General features: G+C 42.8%; 1 protein-coding gene across 7 annotated transcripts in view; it reads left to right on the top strand.

The window, feature by feature from the left end:
• Septin6 (septin 6) overlaps window positions 1-19,543 on the top strand; it is a 78,986-nt gene that overhangs the window by 20,033 nt on the left and 39,410 nt on the right. For all 7 annotated transcript variants that reach the window (XM_046420916.2, XM_046420913.2, XM_046420917.2 and 4 more), the window contains exons 3-4: window positions 4,174-4,369; window positions 18,398-18,584. In XM_046420916.2, coding sequence (XP_046276872.1) covers window positions 4,174-4,369; window positions 18,398-18,584 — 383 coding nt within the window. The remainder of the gene's footprint in view (window positions 1-4,173; window positions 4,370-18,397; window positions 18,585-19,543) is intronic.

Here is a 19,543-nt window from a genome sequence, read left to right as displayed (position 1 = left end):
AGTAGCTTGGGGCTGGAGGTGTAGCTCAATGGTAAAGCACTTGCCTAGCATGCAAGAAGTCCTGAGTTTGATCTCCAGCACTGAAAAAAAAAAGAAAAAAGAAAAAAAATATATAATCTACCTTAAAGACTTGTTGGGAGGAATAAATAAGAAAATATATGGAAGCTGGGGACATAGCTTAGTGGCAGAGCTCTTGCCTGGCATGTGCGAGACTTAGGATTCTATCCTGAGCAATGCAAAAAAGAAAAGAGAATATATGTATTTATTTACAGAAGTGCTTGGCACAGAGTAAGTGCACCATAAACAATAGCTATTATTGTCACTCCAAACTTCTCCTTTTATAGGAAAAGAGACTGGGACTCAGAGAGAGGAAAGGGCCGAGCCAGCTCAGGTCACATGGTAATTTAGTGATAACCTGGATGGGTCCTTTCATTTCATAACATGCAGGACTTAATTGCACAAGGTGCCAGAGGGTGCAGATATTAACAGCAACTGAGGAAAGGGGCTAAACTTTTCTTTATCACAGTGGCTTTTAACCAAGGGTGGGGAGATCAACATCAGACTGTCTCAGGGAATATAATTTGAAAAAGCATGTTTCATACTACATGCTTTAAATTAATTTATCAAATTAATTTATTTAAAAAAACTGTTGTTTCTAGAATACTATCTACATTAAGCAACATGAGACAAAATCTTCTTGAATGATGGATACGAGTTAAAAAGGGTTAATAGAGGCTGGGGTTGTGGCTCAGTGGTAGAGTGCTTGCCTAGTATGCATGAGGCATTGGATTTGATCCTCAGTACCACATAAATATAAAATGAAGATATTGTGTCAACATAAAACTAAAAACTAAAAATATTAATAAACCCTACTATCTACTGTGAGATGCTCTGGGAGGGCTAGGGAAAGGAGGGGGCAATGGACCCCTCAGGACTCCTCAGGTTTCCTTCTGGAATCTAACTGCCAAAATCTCATCTTCCTGCAGGGGCTTGGAATCTGCTGACCTGATCCCAGTTAGCAACCTTCCCAATACTGGGCCCAGGGCTTCCATGGGAGGGGACTGTATATCCTAGGCTCAGCCTGGGTCTGTGCCAGCCACTGAGGGAGAGCCTCCCTCCACCCCCAGGCTCTGATGGTGACCTGGAAGAGAGTACTTGATAGTCACAAAGAGAGCTGGCTTGATTTTCTGCCCTCTTTTCATCTGCATTTATTGTGATTCCCTAGACACCCATGAGTTCTTTTCTTCCAGACCTTCATTATTTGGTATCTAATTTTCACAAGGCTTCTGTGCTGGCAGGCATCTGGGTGGTCATCTCCCTGCTGATCTTCCCTGCTGCCTGCCCTGCCCTGCCCTGCCCTGCCTGGCCCCCATCTCTCCAGCTGTGTAAACAGGGTGGGTCCCTCGTGCTGCAGAGGCCAGGAGTAGGTACTCTTGTGAGTACAGGAAGATTTCTCTTTGAGAATTCTTGGGATGTGGGAGCCAGCCAGCCCACCATGGGTGCTAGGGAGACGGGACCTATCATTGTCTAGAAGCTGCAGAGCATTCAGCAAGGAGCTCGTGGGACAGAAGAGGGGGTGGGAGAGGGGTGGACATGGAAAATTCATTAGGCAGGTACAAAGATAGGCTAAAATGTACCTCAAACCTCAGTCCCCAGAGGGGAGGGAAGTTAGAATGAGGCAGCCACCCTTTCGTTCCCACCTCAGAGGTGCTGGCCTCATTTCCGGTTGAGCTACATCCATACATTGGATAGCGTGGGAGTGCTATTTTCTGCTGCTTGCCCAATTCTGCTGCCTCCCATGGCAAAGACCCCACCTTCCCAATTTTCCTTGGGGCCTCAAAACTAACCTGTTTGGGTTTAGGGGAGGAAAACAAAGGGGCCTCTTTTTGGAGAGTCTTTGATGCTAATGGGTATAGCAGAGACCCTGCCTGGAAACATGATCAGTGTGAGCAACTTTTTCTGCACCCCTGGCAATCCACCATATTAGTCAGACCTGGCTATGAAATTGGGCTGGGGATCCAATAACTAGGCTGAATTGAATGTTCTTGTTCTATCTTTCTTTCCGCCATCCCCATTGAAAGCTTGCATCATAGACACTTTTAAAAGCACCTCCTGCATTTCATAGCTCATTATTCAGCAAAGATGCAAAGCTAGACACACCCAGAGGGTGGAGAGGAGATGGAGCATTTTTGGTTTCCAATCATGCAGCTCTAACCCAAGCCCAGGACGTCTTGCAAATGTGTGCTGTTGGTCCCAAGGGGAGATCTGCCAGGCCAGAATGTGCCCAGTATAAACTCGCTTCAGACTGTGAGGAGAAGTCAGAGCTCGCCCTCCCCCAGGTTGGGGAGGTAGATGGAAAGAAGTGGGACGATGCTAGCAAAGTAATAGGGTGGTGTTAGGTGTTGAGAGCCACAGCCGAAGGGGCGCCAGCAAACTTCCAGCTGCTGGCTGATGATTGGCTCACAGCGGCCCCAGCAACATCTAGCTGATTGGCTCCTCGGCCCCAGCAACATCTAGCTGATTGGCTCCTCTGCGGTGATGCTCATTGGGCTGTTTCCCTGCCCTTTCAGACCACGGAGCTGCTCATTGGGGGAATTTTTTGGCTCCGCCCACGTGACCCAGCCAATCGGCCTCAAGAGCAGGAGGATTGTGGGAGGTGGAGAGAAGCTGGTGGGGGAGAGAGAGGCTTGTGGAAAGCCGGTGGTGGCAGTTGAGGCTCTGAGGGTTTTTCCTGAGAGGCTGTTTTGTTTGGCGTGTGTGGTTCTAAAAATAAAGTTAGTTTCTTTGGACAAGTGGCTCCTGATTGTGCCCAGCCAGACTGCGGCAGTTAGGTGTTCAAAGGGCACTTCCAGTAATTAAATACTGGCTTTTATTCCTGGGATTCCTGAATTGTTTGGGGTGAGGTGGGGGAACAAAATACAGTCTGGATCCATGGAGATTATAAGTGGTTTTAGTGCTTAACCCTGCTTATGGCTTCATATCAGATTCCTGCCTAAACCCCATTTTACCAACTTCCCCCACAGCTTATGGCTTCTTGTGATGTCTCATTCCCTAAAGATGTCTTGGCTTGAGGTAGCAGCTTGATATCCCCCAGTCTCCCAGGAGTAACCTTTCTGCACCTTTACCAGTCTGCCATAGCCCTTACCCCTTCATCTCCCTAGTGTGAAATTCAAGACTTTTGGAATTCCAATGGCTTAATTTGTTAGTATCCCACAGACTGTTAGTTAAAGAAATAAGTGGCTGGTTTATTTGATATTTAAGGAGAATAATAATTTGTGGCCTGTGAAGTTCCCTCTCCATTAGCTAAAAATTGTCTTACTGAAAGCTCAACCTGGCTGGGAGGATGGTAAAGCCAAGGAAAGATCCACAGTCTCCCCACCCCACCGGGAGACACATCCAGGACACCCACAGAGCTCTGGGCCTCTCTGGGAGATGAGACAGACAGAGTCTGGGCAGGGAGGATATTTGTTTGACAAGGTATTGTGTTCCTTTTAAAAAAAATTAAAATAATCTTTTAGTTTTTATTATAAAAACAATAGCTGGGAGCTGTGGTGCATGCCTGTCATCCCAACAATTTGGGAGGCTGAGACAGGAGGATTGCCAGTTTGATGCCAGCCTGGACAGTTTAGCAAGACTCTGTCTCAAAATCAAAAACAAAAGGGCTGGGGGAATAGTTCTCTGGTAGAATGACCTGGGTTCAATCTCCAGTACCAAAAGAAAAAAAAAATTACACATGTTCCACTTAGACAACTTGGAAAATACAGAAAAGCATAAAGAAATGAAAACCACACATAATCCCACCACCTGGAGAAAACCATAGGTAAGAGTCTATTGTATTTCTGTCCAGCCCTTTTCTAGGGATAACAATCTCTCTCCATCTGTGCCTATGGCATTACTTTTTCTGATTATAAAATATATACTTAAGATAAAAATTTCAAATAACAGGAAAAAAGAATAAAATGAAAATTCCCCCAATTCCACTATTGTGAAATGACTATTCTTGTTATGGGGCACATTCCTTTAGGTCTTTTTGATGTAACTGAGCTCATACAGTCTATGTACTTCTATTTATTGTTCACTTGCTATTTTGTCATGTTTATTTCCCATGTTAATAAGTCGATATTTGCATAATCACTGTGTGAATGGACCCTAATTTATTCTTTCAATTTTCAGGAGAGACAGGTTTGGGCAAGTCCACCCTCATGGATACCCTGTTCAATACCAAGTTTGAGGGGGAGCCAGCCACCCACACGCAGCCTGGTGTCCAGCTCCGGTCCAATACCTACGACCTCCAAGAGAGCAATGTGGGGCTGAAGCTCACAATTGTTAGCACAGTAGGCTTTGGGGACCAGATCAACAAGGAAGACAGGTAAGGAAGGCAGTGAGTGGGGTGGGAAGGTTGATGGGGGTGAGGCACAAGGAGGAACGTCTTGGGCGTCTTGGAGAAAGCATACATGCTGGGGCCCAGCCTCTTTCAGAATGGAGTGGGCAGATGGCAGGCCCCTCACAAGCACTGCCCCTGTCCACGGTCCTTATCTATAGTAACTGTTCCACTCCATATCCTTTGCCAAAGGAAGAATGTTTTCCCAGTGTATGGGGTGGAGTTCTCGATGCCATTTAGCAAACATTTATGGAGCTCCTACCTTGTGCCAGGTACCGCTGTGCTCTGACAATCTGAAAAGGAATAACTTTGTCTCTGCCCTTGAGGTGCACATGGGCAAGACCGGTTTTAAGCAAATAATTTCCATGCAGAATGGTATGTTCTGTAAAGGACAGGGTACAGAGAGGTAAAGGACAAGTTTCAGTGAGACCACAAAGGTGAGAACAGTTCTATGTGGGAAGGTCAGGCAACAGAGGATGTGCTCCCTCTTCTGTCTCTTGAAGGAGAAACTGCTTTGCCAGACAAGCAAGGATTGGGGGAGAAGGGCATTCCAGGCCGAGGTAACTTTGTGCAAAGGTAAAGTGATGCAGAGGATTCTTATATATTCTAGGGAACTGCAGCTTGCTCTGTTTGGCTAGACAGAGGCAAAGTAACTGTGAAGCTGATGAAGCTTAAGCTTCACAGCCCTCACATCACAGGCCCCTTCCAAGGCCCTGTGACTAATTTTTACTCATAGGGTTGTATTATTATTCTTGGAGGGCCCTTTAAATTGTGTAAACATAGGGCCCTTCAAACCCTGGGTCTGCCCTTGGGCTACCAGTTTGGAGTGAACTAGAGAAAAATAGGGGAAATGAACCTGAAGAAGAAAGTGGGTGCCAAATCCCAAAGGGAGTTATAGAAAGTACAAATGTGGTGCCATAGATTTTTTAAAGTATATTTTTATTTATAGATGTACACAATACTTTTTATTTATTTTTATGTGGCGCTGAGGATTGAACCCAGTGCCTCATATGTGCTAAGCAAGCACTGTGCCACTGAGCTACAGCCATAGCCCCTGTTGCAAGCTTTTAAGAAGTAGATTGAGCCGGGTGTGGTGGCACACACTAGTAATCCTAGTGGCTCAGAAGGATCATGAATTCAAAGTCAGCCTTAGCAACAGCAAGGAGCTAAGCAACTCAGTGAGACCCTGTCTCTAAATAAAATACAAAATAGGGCTGGGGATGTGGCTCAGTGGTCCAGTGGTTAAGTGCCCCTGGGTTTAATCCCCAGTATCAAAAAAAAAAAAAAAAGAGAGAGAAGTAGAATGATGTAGTCTGATTGGCCTTTGAAACAAGTCCCTTGGGATAATATGAAGAAATATTAGGGGACTGTTGTACTAATGAGTTTGAGGCAAAGGGGAAATAGTTGCTGAGGTAGGGAACAGGAGAAAGATTTGATAAACATTGAATAGGTAAAATTAAAGGAACTTGATAGAAATTTGATGTGGGGTTGTGAAGGGAAAAGAAGAATTTAGAATGAGGCCTGAATTTCTGGCTTTGGAGACTAGATAAATGGTGGTGGTATTCATAAGATAGAGAAGATTAGAGAGCCAGGTTTTAAGATAATTAGTTATATATTCAGTTTAGACATGTTCAGTTTGACCTTTCTGTGGAATATCCAGATACATTATAGCCTTCAGTGTTAAGCAGTATACAGAGTTGGAGGTCCAAAGAGAGTCTAGGCTGGAAATATAGATTTGGCTTACCAGGGTGTATGTGTTACGTTCCAACAGTAGACATGTGTAAGATTGCCCGGAAATCAGAGTGGAGCTAGAAGGATGCTGGGCTAAAGACTAAAAAATCCTTAGGAGTTTCAGTTTTTACAGATAAAGGAAAAGAGCCTGAAAGGGGGCAAAACAGGAGAGGTAGGAGGAGAGCTGGGTGAGAATGAACGATTCGAGAATGTGTGTGAGTGAGGGGTGGGGTGACACTTAGTGATGAGGGCTAGGGTCTGGTAGAGGGTATGGGTTGGGCACCATCTGGTTTTAACCAGAAGTCATGTGGCTATCACATGTGCTCATCTCAGAAAAGATAATTTATCATTTTGAGTAGTACCTGCTCATCTTTTGAGGATTCTCTTGCTTCTTAGGTGAACTGTATCTTAAATTCTCCTGTTTCTCCCTTAAAGCTACAACAGCCATACTCCTGTCCTTACACTGAATAAATAGACATAGCTTCTTAAAATTGGAGTGAATTCTGTTTTGCATTTAAAATTCTAAAAGAAGGACACATCTGTTTTTTTACAGGCTTGTTTATTGTGCATTAATCTTCTTTGGTTGAGAATAAATTAGACCCAGAGGGAAAGGGGATATTTGGGTCACAATCTTGAGTGCTTAATCTCAGGGCAGATTTTTTAGGAACTCCTTAATTAAACTCTTTCCTTCCTTCCTTCCTTCCTTCTTTTTTTTGGGGGGGGAGGGGGTTAGGGATGCTCAGCTACTGAGCTACATACTCAGCCCATTTTATTTTTTTATTTTGAGACAGGTCCTTATTAAGTTGCTGAGGCTAGCCTTAGACTTGCAATCCTCCTGCCTCAGCCTCCTGAGTTGCTGTGATTACAGTCATGCACCATGTCACCCAGCTCAATTAAATTTCTCACAGTTCTTTCAGTTAGTTACATGTGTATCTAACAGTGGACAATGCCTTAATAATGATGGCTTAAAAGGGCTGAATGGATACTGCCCCTTAGAGGCTAATATCCTTTCATTATATTTTTTAAAAATTCTTATTTTCCCTGATTATAAATATGATACATACTCATAAAAATCAAACTAAACAAAATCAAATATGTAGAAATGAAAAGCTTCCCTGAATTTGGGGAAGCAGGGTGGAAAGAGTTACAGGGATTTGTAATAAAAAGCAGTGTTTTGTACATGCCACCAGGGCCATTTTAGCACAGATATGTCAGTGCAGCTGCATTGAAACAGTGCATCAGAATGCCCTGCTTTATCCAGGGTACATGCTTAAGATGGGAAGAGCAGCAACTAAGACTGGATCCTTGGAAAGCTACCATTTAAAGAATGCTGGAACCACACACAGTGGTGCACGCCTGTAATTCCAGCTACTCTGGAGGTTGAGGCAGGAAGATCCCAAGTTTGAATTGTGGCAATTTGGCAAGACCCTATCTCCAAATAAAAGAATCAGTGGTAGAGAGCCCCTGGGTTTAATCCCCAGTACCCCCCACCCCCAAAATGGTGGAGACTGCAAAGATAGGCTGGAGATGGGGTGCCTAGGAACTTACTAGGCTTTGCTGTCAGACAGACCTGGGTTCAAATCCCCTATTGTCATATTACCCAAGGACCTGGAGCAAGGAACTTAAATTTATAGTCTCAGTTTTCAAATCACCTGTAAAGTGGGGATGATGATGATAATAATCCTTACCTTAGAGGGCTATGATGAAGCATGCTTGACATGTATGGCATAAAAAATACTTAAACAGTGCCTGACTCTGAGTAACTACCTATGAACACAGGTATTGTTAAGATCATGATTTTTTTTGGTAGTACTGGGGATTGATTCCAGAGGTGCTTTACTACTAAGCTACATCCTCAGCCCTTTTTATTTATTTATTTTATAATTTTTTTTTTTTAGACAGAGAGAGAGAATTTTTTAATATTTATTTTTTTAGTTTTCAGCGGACACAACATCTTTGTTTGTATGTGGTGCTGAGGATCGAACCCGGGCCGCACGCATGCCAGGCGAGCGTGCTACTGCTTGAGCCACATCCCCAGCCCCCCATTTTATTTTTTATTTGGAGATAAGGTCTTCCTAAGTTGCTGAAGCTGGCTTCAAACTTGTGATCCTCCTCTCAGCCTCCCAAGTTGCTGGGATTATAGGTATGTGCTACTGCACTCAGTTCTGACCATGATTTTTATTGATAGAGGAATGGAGGGGGGTATTATGTAGCATATGGGAGAGAATTATTAACCAGGAAAATAAGAAACAAAGAGTTTTCTTATTTTGATAATATGAAAAGTTTGGCAATATGAAGGTCATTAGTACATGTAGCAGTAATCATTCCAGGGGAATTGTAGGTATAAGCTAGATTTCCATGATTGCTGAGTGAAAGTGAAGTAAGGATATGAAGACATCAGGATAGCAAAAAGAAGAATAGAACAAAAAATTGAGTCCAAGATCAGATCCATATTTACATGGAAATTTAGTATATGTAAGTAAGCAGGCAAAGAATGGACTATTAAAAAATGATGCAGGGAAAACAGGTCATCTATTTAGAAAAAAACAAAATGAGACCCTCTCACACAAACATTATCCACAAAAATAGATTCCTGTTGGACTAAAAACAAATTCTAAAAATGTAGGGAGAAAAAAAAGTAAGGAGAAAATGTCGGAGAATATTTTTATAACTTTGAGGGTAGAGAAGTCTTTTCCAGGCATGATACAAAACCCAAAAGTCATAGAAGAAAAGACAAATGTAAATTCATTAAAAAAATACTTTTCGTTATTTTTTAATTATTATTATTTTTTTAGTACTGGGGATTGAGCCCAGGGACTTTTAAACACTGAGTCCCATCCTCAGTTCTTTTTATTTTTATTTTGAGACAGGGTCTCACTAAGTTGCTTAGGGCCTTGCTAGCTGAGGCTGATCTGAGTTCCTTCTGCCTCAGCCTCCTGAGCTGCTGGGATTATACTCAGGGAATCACACATTCTAGGCAAGTGCTTTACCAGTGAACCACATCCCCAGCCTAGTACTTTTATATATCATAAATAAAATTAAAAACAAGCTAGAGATGGGGCAAAAATATTTGCAACCCACATAATAACACAAATAATTTTTCTAAAATGTAAAAGGAACTTATATAATTCAATGAGAAACAAACTATTAATTGACAAAGGGAAATACAAATGACCAATCAACAGGTAAAATGATGCTCATTCAATTTCCCCAGTGATTTAGGGAAATGCAAAATAAAACAATGACATTTTTTTATCCATCAGATTTGCAAAAATAAAAGATGGCATAACATCCCCTATCAAAAAGTAATTTCATTCATGTTTGTGGGAGTGTAAATTGATGCAGAATTTTTGGAGGGCAAATTTGGCAGTATGTATTAAAATTAAAAATGAATAATTTATGACCCAACAATTCCACTTTTAAGTGTACAGAAGAACAATTGCACAGGTTCATTAGAAGCATACAAAAAGGATGTTCACTGCAGCATTGGTGACCAGGTTTAAAGAAAACTTAAAGATTCTAATTTCCATCAATAGTGCAATTAAATGAACTATATAGTTCAGCCATATTATGGGATTGTCAACTTTTTTTTTTGTAGTAGGGGTTGAACTCAGGGGCACTCAACCACAGAGCCACAACCTCAGCCTTATTTTGTAATTTATTTAGAGACAACATCTCTAGGAGTTGCTTAGTGCCTCCCCATTGCTGAGTCTGGCTTTGAACTCGGGGATCCTCCTGCCTGAGACTCCCTAGTCTCTGGGATTACAGGCATGTATCACCACGCCCAACCAAACTATGAGATTGTATTTGGCAGTTTAAAAGAATGAGGCAGATCCTATGTACTCACATGGGTAGAGCTCCAGGTCAAACAACCCACACATCTCTTTTTTTTTTTTTTTTCAGGTACTGGGGATTGAACTCAGGGGCACTGGAACACTGAGCCACATCCCCAGCCCTTTTTTGTAATTTATTATGAGACAGGGTCTCACTGAGTTGCTTAGGGCCTTGCTAAGTTGCTGAGGCTGGCTTTGAACTCACAATCATCCTGCCTCAGCCTTCCAAGCCTCTGGGATTACAGGCATGTGCCACTGCGCCCAGCTCTTTCTTTTTCTTTTTTTGTACCAGTGATTGAACCCAGATGTTCTTAACCACTGAGCCACATCCCTAGCCATTTTGATTTTTATTTGAGACAGGATCTCACCAAATTTCTTAGGGCCTTGCTAAGTTGCTTTGAACTCGTGATCCTCCTGGCTTAGCCTCCTGAGCTGCTGGGATTACAGTTGTGCACCACTGCACCTAGCTACATCTCTCTTTTTCTGTATTTAAATGCATAGAAAAGGTCTGGAAGGATAATCAACAGACTGAAAACAGTGATTACTCCGAGGCAGGGAGAACATATACATGTATCGCTTGCATAATTAAAAATAAATTAAAAAGAATGAAGTTTTCCAAAAGGAAACAGATAAAGTGGGTGTAGACTGTTCATTTAAAAAGCTTGTCTGAGCTGGAAAAAAAGAGGAGATAAGGCAGTGTGTAGGAGACAGGGAGGTGAGGGGTGACTCCTGAGAGTGGAAGAGATGATGAGTGCTTAAGCAGGAACAGAAACTTTGAGGATTTGAGGGAAAACATCCACAAGACTTAGTAATAACCAAGTTGGTGTGGAGGATCTAGTTCAGTTTATCAATTACTAAATGTTTGCTACCTGCCAGGTATACTATAAGGTGCCAGGTATACTATAAGGTGCCAGAGATGGGAAGAAATAAGGCAGTCTGTAGTCAAGGAGCTTGAGGCTCAGTGGGAGGGATAAATATGCATAATGTGGTTTGTATAGTAACAAAGGAAATGTGGAGGGCGACTGTGGGAAGAGAAAGGGCAGCAACTGGCCAAGCCTGGTGGTGGGATTATTTGGTGTGGGTGGCTGGGAGGAGAGAGCAGGTGATCAGGAAAGGCTGAGTTAAGTCTTAAAGTCTTGCAGGATGAGTACAAATAACCAACTGGCATACATTGGGTATTTGGTACATATTTGTTGAGTGGATGAATGAAAGAAATATACATTGGTGGGGAAAAAAAAAAGAGAATACCAAAGGTATTAGCCAGGCACACGCCTGTAATCTCAGTGGCCCAGGAGGCTGAGACAGGAGGATTGTGAGTTCAAAGCCAGCCTTAGTAATTTAGCAAGGCCCTAAGCAACTTAGTGAGACCCTGTCTCATAATAAAATACGAAATAGGGCTGGGGATGTGGCTCAGTGGTTGAGTGCCTCTGAGTTCAACACCTGGTACCAAAACAAACAAAAAACCCCTAAAACAAAAATACTCCCCAAACTGAGAGTATCCATTGTCTGTGTTAACTAGCATGCTGCTGTGGATAGAAAACACTCTACAATGTCTTGAGGGGTGAATGAGACATTTCAAAAAAATTGAGTTGGTTGTTCTTTCAGGAAATTTCCACTAAATATTTATTAAGTACCTATTGTATGCCAGACAGACCCTGTGCTAGGTGCAGAAGACAAACTTGATGACATGGGGGAGGAATTGGAGAGGCTCTGTATAAATTGCAGATTCTGATCCTTTGGGTCTGGATTGAGGTCCCATGAGTCTACATTTCTAACCAGCTCTCCATTGATGTGGGTGTTGCTAGCCCAAAGACCATGTTCTGAGTGGCAAAGGTATAGACAATTTTTTTTTGAATCATGGTATAGGAGTTTCATAAGGCCCAGTGGAGTCTGTTTGGAAGGAGCAGAACTCCAGGAAAAGGAGTCCACTGCAGATAGCAGAATAGGGATGTATGTAGAGGAAAGAACAAAAGCGTGCAAGAGTGGGGAGAGGGTAAATTGGCTGTTGTCACTTTTGGCACTGTTCCAGTAGATCAGACCATGTGGTCTCTTGGCTTTCGTGTCTAAGATGGTTGTGTCGGAGTATAGTGTCTGTGACCAGGCCATCAGGGGCAACTTTGATAGTTGTGTTTGCAGAGGACATGGGCACAAGGGAGAAGGAAGAGATTTAATATTCCATGTCTAGGAAATATGATAGGAAGATGGTAATGATTGAGGCCATGGGAATAAGTAAGACTACCCAGGGACATCGTGCATATAATAATATGTAGGAGGACAGCAGAAGATAAAATCTCAGGCCAAGAATTTAGCCAAGGCAAGTGAGAAAGAATAGATATAGATGTAAGAAGAGGCAATGATATCAGTGAAGTTGAGGGACAGTATTTTAATAAAAAACATTTAAGAAGGATCAATATTACCAAGAAAGAGACAGGAGGATTGTGAGTTCAAAGCCAGCCCTAGTAACTTAGCAAGGCCCTAAGCAACTTAGTGAGACCCTGTCTCATAATAAAATACAAAATAGGGCAAGAAAGGTGACAATTGAAAAATATTGAGAGGTAACTTAAAAGGAGGAAAAGTTTGAGAGCTGGGTGTGGTGGCACACACCTGTAATCTCAGTGGCTCCGGAGGCTGAGGCAGGAGGATTTCAAGTTCAAAGCCAGCCTCAGCAAGAGCAAGGCACTAAACAACTCTGCGAGACCTTGTCTCAAAATAAAATACAAAAAAGGGCTGGGGATGTGGCTCAGTGGTTAAACACCCCTGGGTTCAATCCCTAGTTACCCTCCACCCAAAGAGGAGGAAAAGTTTGTTTTGGCTCATGGTTTCAGAAATTTCCGTCTGTTAGTTTTGTTGCTTTGGGGCCTGTGGTGAGGCAGAACATCACAGCCCAAAGTGCATGGTGGAGAAAAGCTGATTACCTCATGGTGGCCAGGAAGCAAAGAGAGAGAGGAAGGGATTCCCAACATCCCCTTCAAGGGCACACTCCTATGACCTAACTTCCTTCCCCTAAGCCCCACTGCCTACTGGTTTCATTACATCCCCAAAGTGTCACAGGCTGGCACTCATACCTTTAGCAAAAGGGCCTTTGGGGTCATTTAAGAATCAAACAGCCAGGTGTGGTGGTGCATGCCTATAATCCCAGCAGCTCTCAAGGCTGAGGCAGGAGGATATCAAGTTCAAACCCAGCCTCAGCAAAAGGGAGGTTCTAAGCAACTCAGCGAGACCATGGTCTCCATAAATAAAATACAAAATAGGGCTGGGGATGTAGCTCAGGGGTCGAGTGCCCTTGAGTTCAATCCTTGGTACCCCCCTCCAAAAAATAGAAAAAGAAAAAGATTCAAACCATAACAAACGGAATATTTAGGCAGACAACTGAAAAGATTTAAACAAATGGTAGTTCTATAGGTAGCCAATTTCAAAATAAACAATCCAGAAAGCTTTAGACTTATAAATCAACAATAACCACTTAGAAAGCATTATGGAACAGAAGACCCGATTCACAGAGAAAAAAATTCCTTACTATACCCTACCCACAAGACCATACATAATGTGGCTCCTGCCACCTTTCTTGGCTTTATCTCCTACTATTCTTTCCTGCTGTTGTCAGGTGAATTTCACATAACAAAATTAACGATTCAAGCGAATAATCCATTGCCATTTAATGCATTGACAACCATCATCACTATGTATTGTGCAGCCACCAGCTCTATCTAGTTCCAAAACCTTTTCCGCACCCTGAAAGGAAACTCATTAATCAGTAATTCCCTATCCCCATCTGCCTCAGCCCCTGCTAACTACTATTCGATTTCCTGTCTTTATGAAATTGACTAGTCTAGGTGCCTCATACAAGTGGAGTCTTACAGTATTTTTCCTTGTGTCTGGTTATTTCATTTAGCATAATGTCTTTAAGGTTCATCCATGTGATAGCGTTATTAGATTTTTTTGTATGGCTGGTGATGACCCGTTATGTGAATAGTTATATGAGAGAGCCATGGAAAGATCCAGAAGAAGAGCATTCCAAGTAGAAGGAATAACAAATGTCATCTTTATAGCTCAAGTATCACATCCTCAGAGGAGTCTTCCTTGGTCACTGTATTTATTTATAAATATTTTTTATTATTTTAAAAATATTTTTTAGTTGTTAATGGACTTTATTGTCTTTATTTTTATGTGGTGCTGAGGATAAAACCCAGTGCCTCACATGTGCTAGGTGAGCACACTACCACTGAGCCACAACCCCAGCCCCACCTTTATTTTATTATACTTATTTTTTTATGCGGTGCTGAGGATCGAACCCAGTGCCTCACAAGTGCTAGGCAAGCACTCTACTGCTGAGACACAACCCCAGCTCTGGTCACTGTATTTAAAATAGCCAAACCTCCAGTTGCTTTTTATTTCAATGTCAGATTTTAGTGTGTTCGTATAGCATTTCACTATCTGAAATGAATAAGAAATATTGTCTAGATCAGAGGCTTTTTTGTACCCTTGGTCCTTTTAGTAATCTGGTATGGCCTTTGGGCTCATTCTCAAACTAAGAATTTTAAATGCTTAAAGTATATCAGTTGTATTGAACAAATAGTTACCAAACTATATTGAAATGATGATTTAGTAACCCATGTGTTTCTTTATTAATTTCTGAAATAATATCTATATACAGCCTTATTGGTTATCAGAACTGATGAGTTGTGATGAATATAAATGCTATCTTAAGGTACTTGCAACCACTGGAATAGGAATTATAAACAGTGATTTCTACTGGTTATAAAATCACAGATACTGCAAAATATTACTGCAGATTGTTACCTACATTTAGTTAGACATTAGTGATAAGATGTATTTTCTTTTTTATATTTATTTATCTTTTTAGTTGTAGTTAGACACAATACCTTTATTTTATCTATTCATATGTGGTGCTGAGGATCGAACTGAGGGCCCTGCACATGCTAGGTGAGTGCTCTACTGCTGAGCCACAACCCCAGCCCATAAAATGTATTTTTCTTCCTATCCAAGTTCATGGATCCTCTAAATTCTAGCCATAGACCCTTGGAGGCTGGGGGACCCCAGGTTAAGAACTCATTTTTTTTTTTTTTTGGTACCAGGGATTGAACTCAGGAGCACTGGATCACTGAGCCACATCCTCAGCCCTATTTTGTATTTTATTTAGAGACAGGATCTCTCACTGAGTTGCTTAGGGTCTCACTTTTTGCTGAGGCTGGTTTTGAACTCATTATCCTCCTGCCTCAGCCTCCCCAGCCTCTGGGATCACAAGCGTGAGCCACCACACCTGTTAGAACTCATGTTTTATAAGGGAAAATATGAAGTGTAGTGATGAGGAGAGGCAGAGTCTGTTGGAGCTGGGTTTTGTTGGAAGTGGAAGAGATCATAGATCAGGAAATAAAGAGCTAGAAGAAAGATGCTCTCTCTGTTCATCCATGAAACTTGAGTGTGGGACATGTAGAAATGTCCAATTGAGAAGGATATGAGAAAAGTGTCATTTTTGAAAGACTGTCAGCTACCACTTAGAGGAAGGAAGTAGTTGATGAGGAGTTTGCCTATGGGAATAAGGATTTTGTTAACCATGGCAATGAGCACAGGGAAGCGTGGGGCAGAGATGACCACCTTGGGAAGATGAGCCACTGGGGGTGGGTTTGAGGGAGTGCAGAGCGGTTGGTGGAACCTTTACTATATTCCAGATAGTAGGCTAGACACTGAGGATGCAAAGATAATTAAGACAAAGATGAATCACCCATGTCAGATTCCTTTAAACCAAATCCTGGTGGTTGATTGGTTGGTTGGGCTGGTCTGATCCATGTACCTTTTCATAGTCTGAGAGCCAGAAGCAATGGTTGTAAGATGGGCACAGGATATCACTAGAGATTCATGGGGGGAAAAGCTACAAAAAAAATCCTACTCTTTTTCTTTCCTCTGTTTCCTTTTGTGAAGGAAAAGATGCTGTAAAAAAAAAAGAAAGAATGAAAAAAAAAGGTTATGTAATTGAGAAAAAGATGAAGCAGTGCCATGATCAGATAATTCAGACCAGCCAATCATCTAAAAATGAGATAAGCCTAGGGAATGCATCCTTCATCCTCACTTGAAATTCTCCTGGAATCTTCTAAGGATCTCTGCTGCCAAGAGATCCTTTGATGCTATTACCCTTCAGAACTGTGTTGGCTCAGAGGGATCAAAGGAAGAAAGCAAAGACTATATTTTTAGATTTTTTTTTTCTTTGCAGCTTCAGAGATACCCTGCACCTGTATCTCTTCTCTATATGTAGCTCTCAGAATCTAGGATTCTGTGATTCTTTTCTAAACACTGTTTTCCCCTTCTCTATTAGGGGGCTCTTTCAAAAAGGCTTAGGTTAGAGGCTGCTGCAGGTGGGAGGCATTGGTTGGACCCAGCTCCTCCTCTGATCATGTTCCCTTCTGGCAATGGTATCTGCAAACTCCCTGCCCTGGGCCCAGGGAATGTACCTCTTCTTCCCTGAAGGGAAAAAGAGGCAGTGCCCAAACAGGGCAGTTGAGAAGATGGACATGGCTGAAACTATGCTGACCTAAATAGAGCAGAAAGAGGCTATTGGGATGGCAGGGATGGCCAGGCAGGGCTTAGAGAAGGGAGAGAGGGAAGCTTCCAAGGAAGCTCGGGGCAGGGACCAATGGAGGACTAACTATTGTTTAAGAACCCATGATGAGCCTGTAATCCCAGCTACTCTGGAAGCTGAGGATTGCAAGTTCGAGGACAGCCTGAAAATTTTAACGAGACCCTGTATCAAAATTTAAAAAGGAGCTGGGGATGCAGCTCAGTAGTAGAGCACTTGCCTAGCATGCACAAAGCCCTGGATTCAATCCTGAGTAGAGGAGGGGGATCTTGATGAGACATAGTGGTCACCTAGAGGTGCTGTGCATGGAGTATCAATGAGCTGGGCCATGCATAGACAGTGTGTGCATATTGAGGGGGGGGTCTCTTTACTAAATTTTGTCTGAATACTTAGATTCGTGTGTGTGGTATTGAACCCAGGGCCTGGCACATGCTAGGCAAGCGCTCTATACTGAGCTACACCCCCAGCCCTGAATACTTAAATTTAAAAATCACAACTTTGGAGGAATTGAAAACTGGATCTGGGAGCTGAGTGGGGTATTTCATTTAACCTAGCAAAAATGAGCAAAAATCCCACAATGTTCTGACAGAATTTCCCAGCAGGGGATGGAGGAGAAGCCTTGTGGATTCAACTCTCACAATAGGCACAGTGAGGGGAGACGCAGGAAGCAGACATGGGCCCAGCATGGAGGAAAAGCAACCCACTCATGGAATCCACCAGTGGGTTCCCATTGCCTCAGGACCACGGAAGAGAGAGGAAGTGTCCTGCACAGACCCTGCCCTTCATGAGGACACAGATGAGCTGAAAGAACACAAATCCTTGTGAAGTAATGGCAAGCAATCCAGTACCATTGTTTTTTCTTTTTGTGTATGGGGATTGAACTCAGAGGCACTCGACCACTGAGCCACATCCCCAGCCCTGTTTTGTATTTTATTTAGAGACAGCATCTCACTGAGTTGCTTACCACCTCATTGTTGCTGAGGCTGGTGTTGAACTGGTGATCCTCCTGCCTCAGCCTCCTGAGCTGCTGGGATTACAGACGTGCGCCACCGCACATGGCAGTACCATGGTTTTATAAAGCTATTGGGTCACAGAAGGGGTTTCTAGCATAGATGGGGAAGTCTGTAGGACAGAGATAGGCATTAAACTGAGCCCTGAGGTGTAGGATGGGAAGATTGGGATGGGGAGAGAGAAACAAACCTTCCAGAGTGAAGGCGTACAGGTGGGCATAAATTGAGCTTATGCAGGGACCAAGAAGGTGGCCAGGCTGACAGGATTGGAAGCCCACTGAAGAGAGATGAAGAAATCCAACTAGATGAGGGAGAGTCAGATTACAGAGTTCTTTTACATTTCTAAAAGAGATAGTGTCTGTTTTAGTCAGCTTTTTTTGCTGCTGTGACTAAAAGATCTGACCAGAACAATCGTAGAGGAGGAAAAGTTTACAGAGGGGCTCATGGTTTCAGAAGTCTCCATACAAGAGGGCTGGCTCCATTCCTCGGGGCTCTAGGTGAGGCAGAGCATCACAGCAGAAGAGTGAGTGGAGGGAAGCGGCTCACGTGATGATCAGCAAGCAGAGGGAGAGAAAGACTGCACTCTCCAGATATAAAATATATACCCCATAGTCATGCCCCCAATTCCCGCCTCCCCCAGCCACACCCCACCTGCTTCCAGTTACCATTCAGTTGATCCCATTAGGGATTAATTCACTGATTAGGTTAAGGCTATAACCCAATCATTTCTCCTCCAAACCTTCTTGCATTATCTCACACATGAGCTTTTAGGGGACACCTCACATCCAAACCATAACAGTGTCAAATCCAAGTTTTTGAAGGGGTCTAGCTATTTCCTTGCTCTCTCTAGCTACAAGCCTATCGTGGAATTCATTGATGCGCAGTTTGAGGCCTACCTGCAGGAGGAGCTGAAGATCCGAAGAGTGCTGCACACCTACCACGACTCCCGAATCCACGCCTGCTTGTACTTCATCGCCCCCACAGGTCATTCTCTGAAGTCTCTGGACCTAGTGACGATGAAGAAGCTGGACAGTAAGGTATGGAGGCAGGTGGAAGGCTGGGCAAGCTGGACTCACTCATACCCATCTCTTTACGCAGTAGATGTTGAATTCCAGGAGAGGTTTTATGGAATCATTATCCTCTCCCTTGTTCTCTGTTCCTCCATAAAATGATGTTATCGGCCTAACTCCTATGTCAAATGCTTTGTCATCCGGGTTCCCATCACCAGGGGCCAGTTTGTCCTGAGCTGTCTTTCTGCCCTAATTTCTCTTGGAAATCAGGATCAATGCAAGGGAAATGGCTCTCCAGGTCCAGAGGCAAAGGCTTTGGCCATGAAACAGTGTTTTTTCATTGTCCCAGAATTAACCAGCTTATGTTTGAATTAAATATGCAAATTTGATTTGAAAGGTAATATTGTAATAGCAGACTTTTTATTTTCAGTGCTGGGGAATCAAACCCAGGGTGCATTCTAGGCAAGTATGTTACCACTGAGCTAAATCTCAACCGCCCCCCCCCCTTTTTTTTTTATTTTGAGGCAGGTTCTTGCTACATTGCCCAGGCTGGCCTGGAACTTTTGATCTCTCTGCCTTAGCCTCCTGAGTTGCTGGTATTAGATATATACCACCACGCCTGGACTATTATCCCATTTCATAAAAGAGGCTCAGAGTTCAAGTGACTTACCTGTTGTCATATAGCTAGCTACTGGAAGAGTCTACATTTGAATCCAGATCTGTGGTACTGTTTTATATTGCCTTTGTGCCTAGAAAGATGGCCATGGCAGGGCTGGGGTTGTAGCTCAGTGGTAGAGTGCTTTGCTAGCATGTATGTGGGCTGGGTTTGATTCCCAGCACCACATAAAACTAAATAAACAAAGGTATTGTGTCCATCTACAACTAAAAATATAGAAAAAAAGAAAGAAAGAAAGATGGCCATCCCCTTTTTTCTTATCTTTTCTTTTTCAGGCATGCATTTCTTTTTTCTTTTCTTTTTTTTTGGG

This window comes from Marmota monax, unplaced genomic scaffold (assembly GCF_021218885.2).
Source record: "Marmota monax isolate L192 unplaced genomic scaffold, Marmota_monax_Labrador192_F-V1.1 WCK01_AAM20220418_F8-fsc00155, whole genome shotgun sequence".
Taxonomy (NCBI): Eukaryota; Metazoa; Chordata; class Mammalia; order Rodentia; family Sciuridae; genus Marmota; species Marmota monax.
This window is presented reverse-complemented; position numbering and strand designations above follow the sequence as displayed.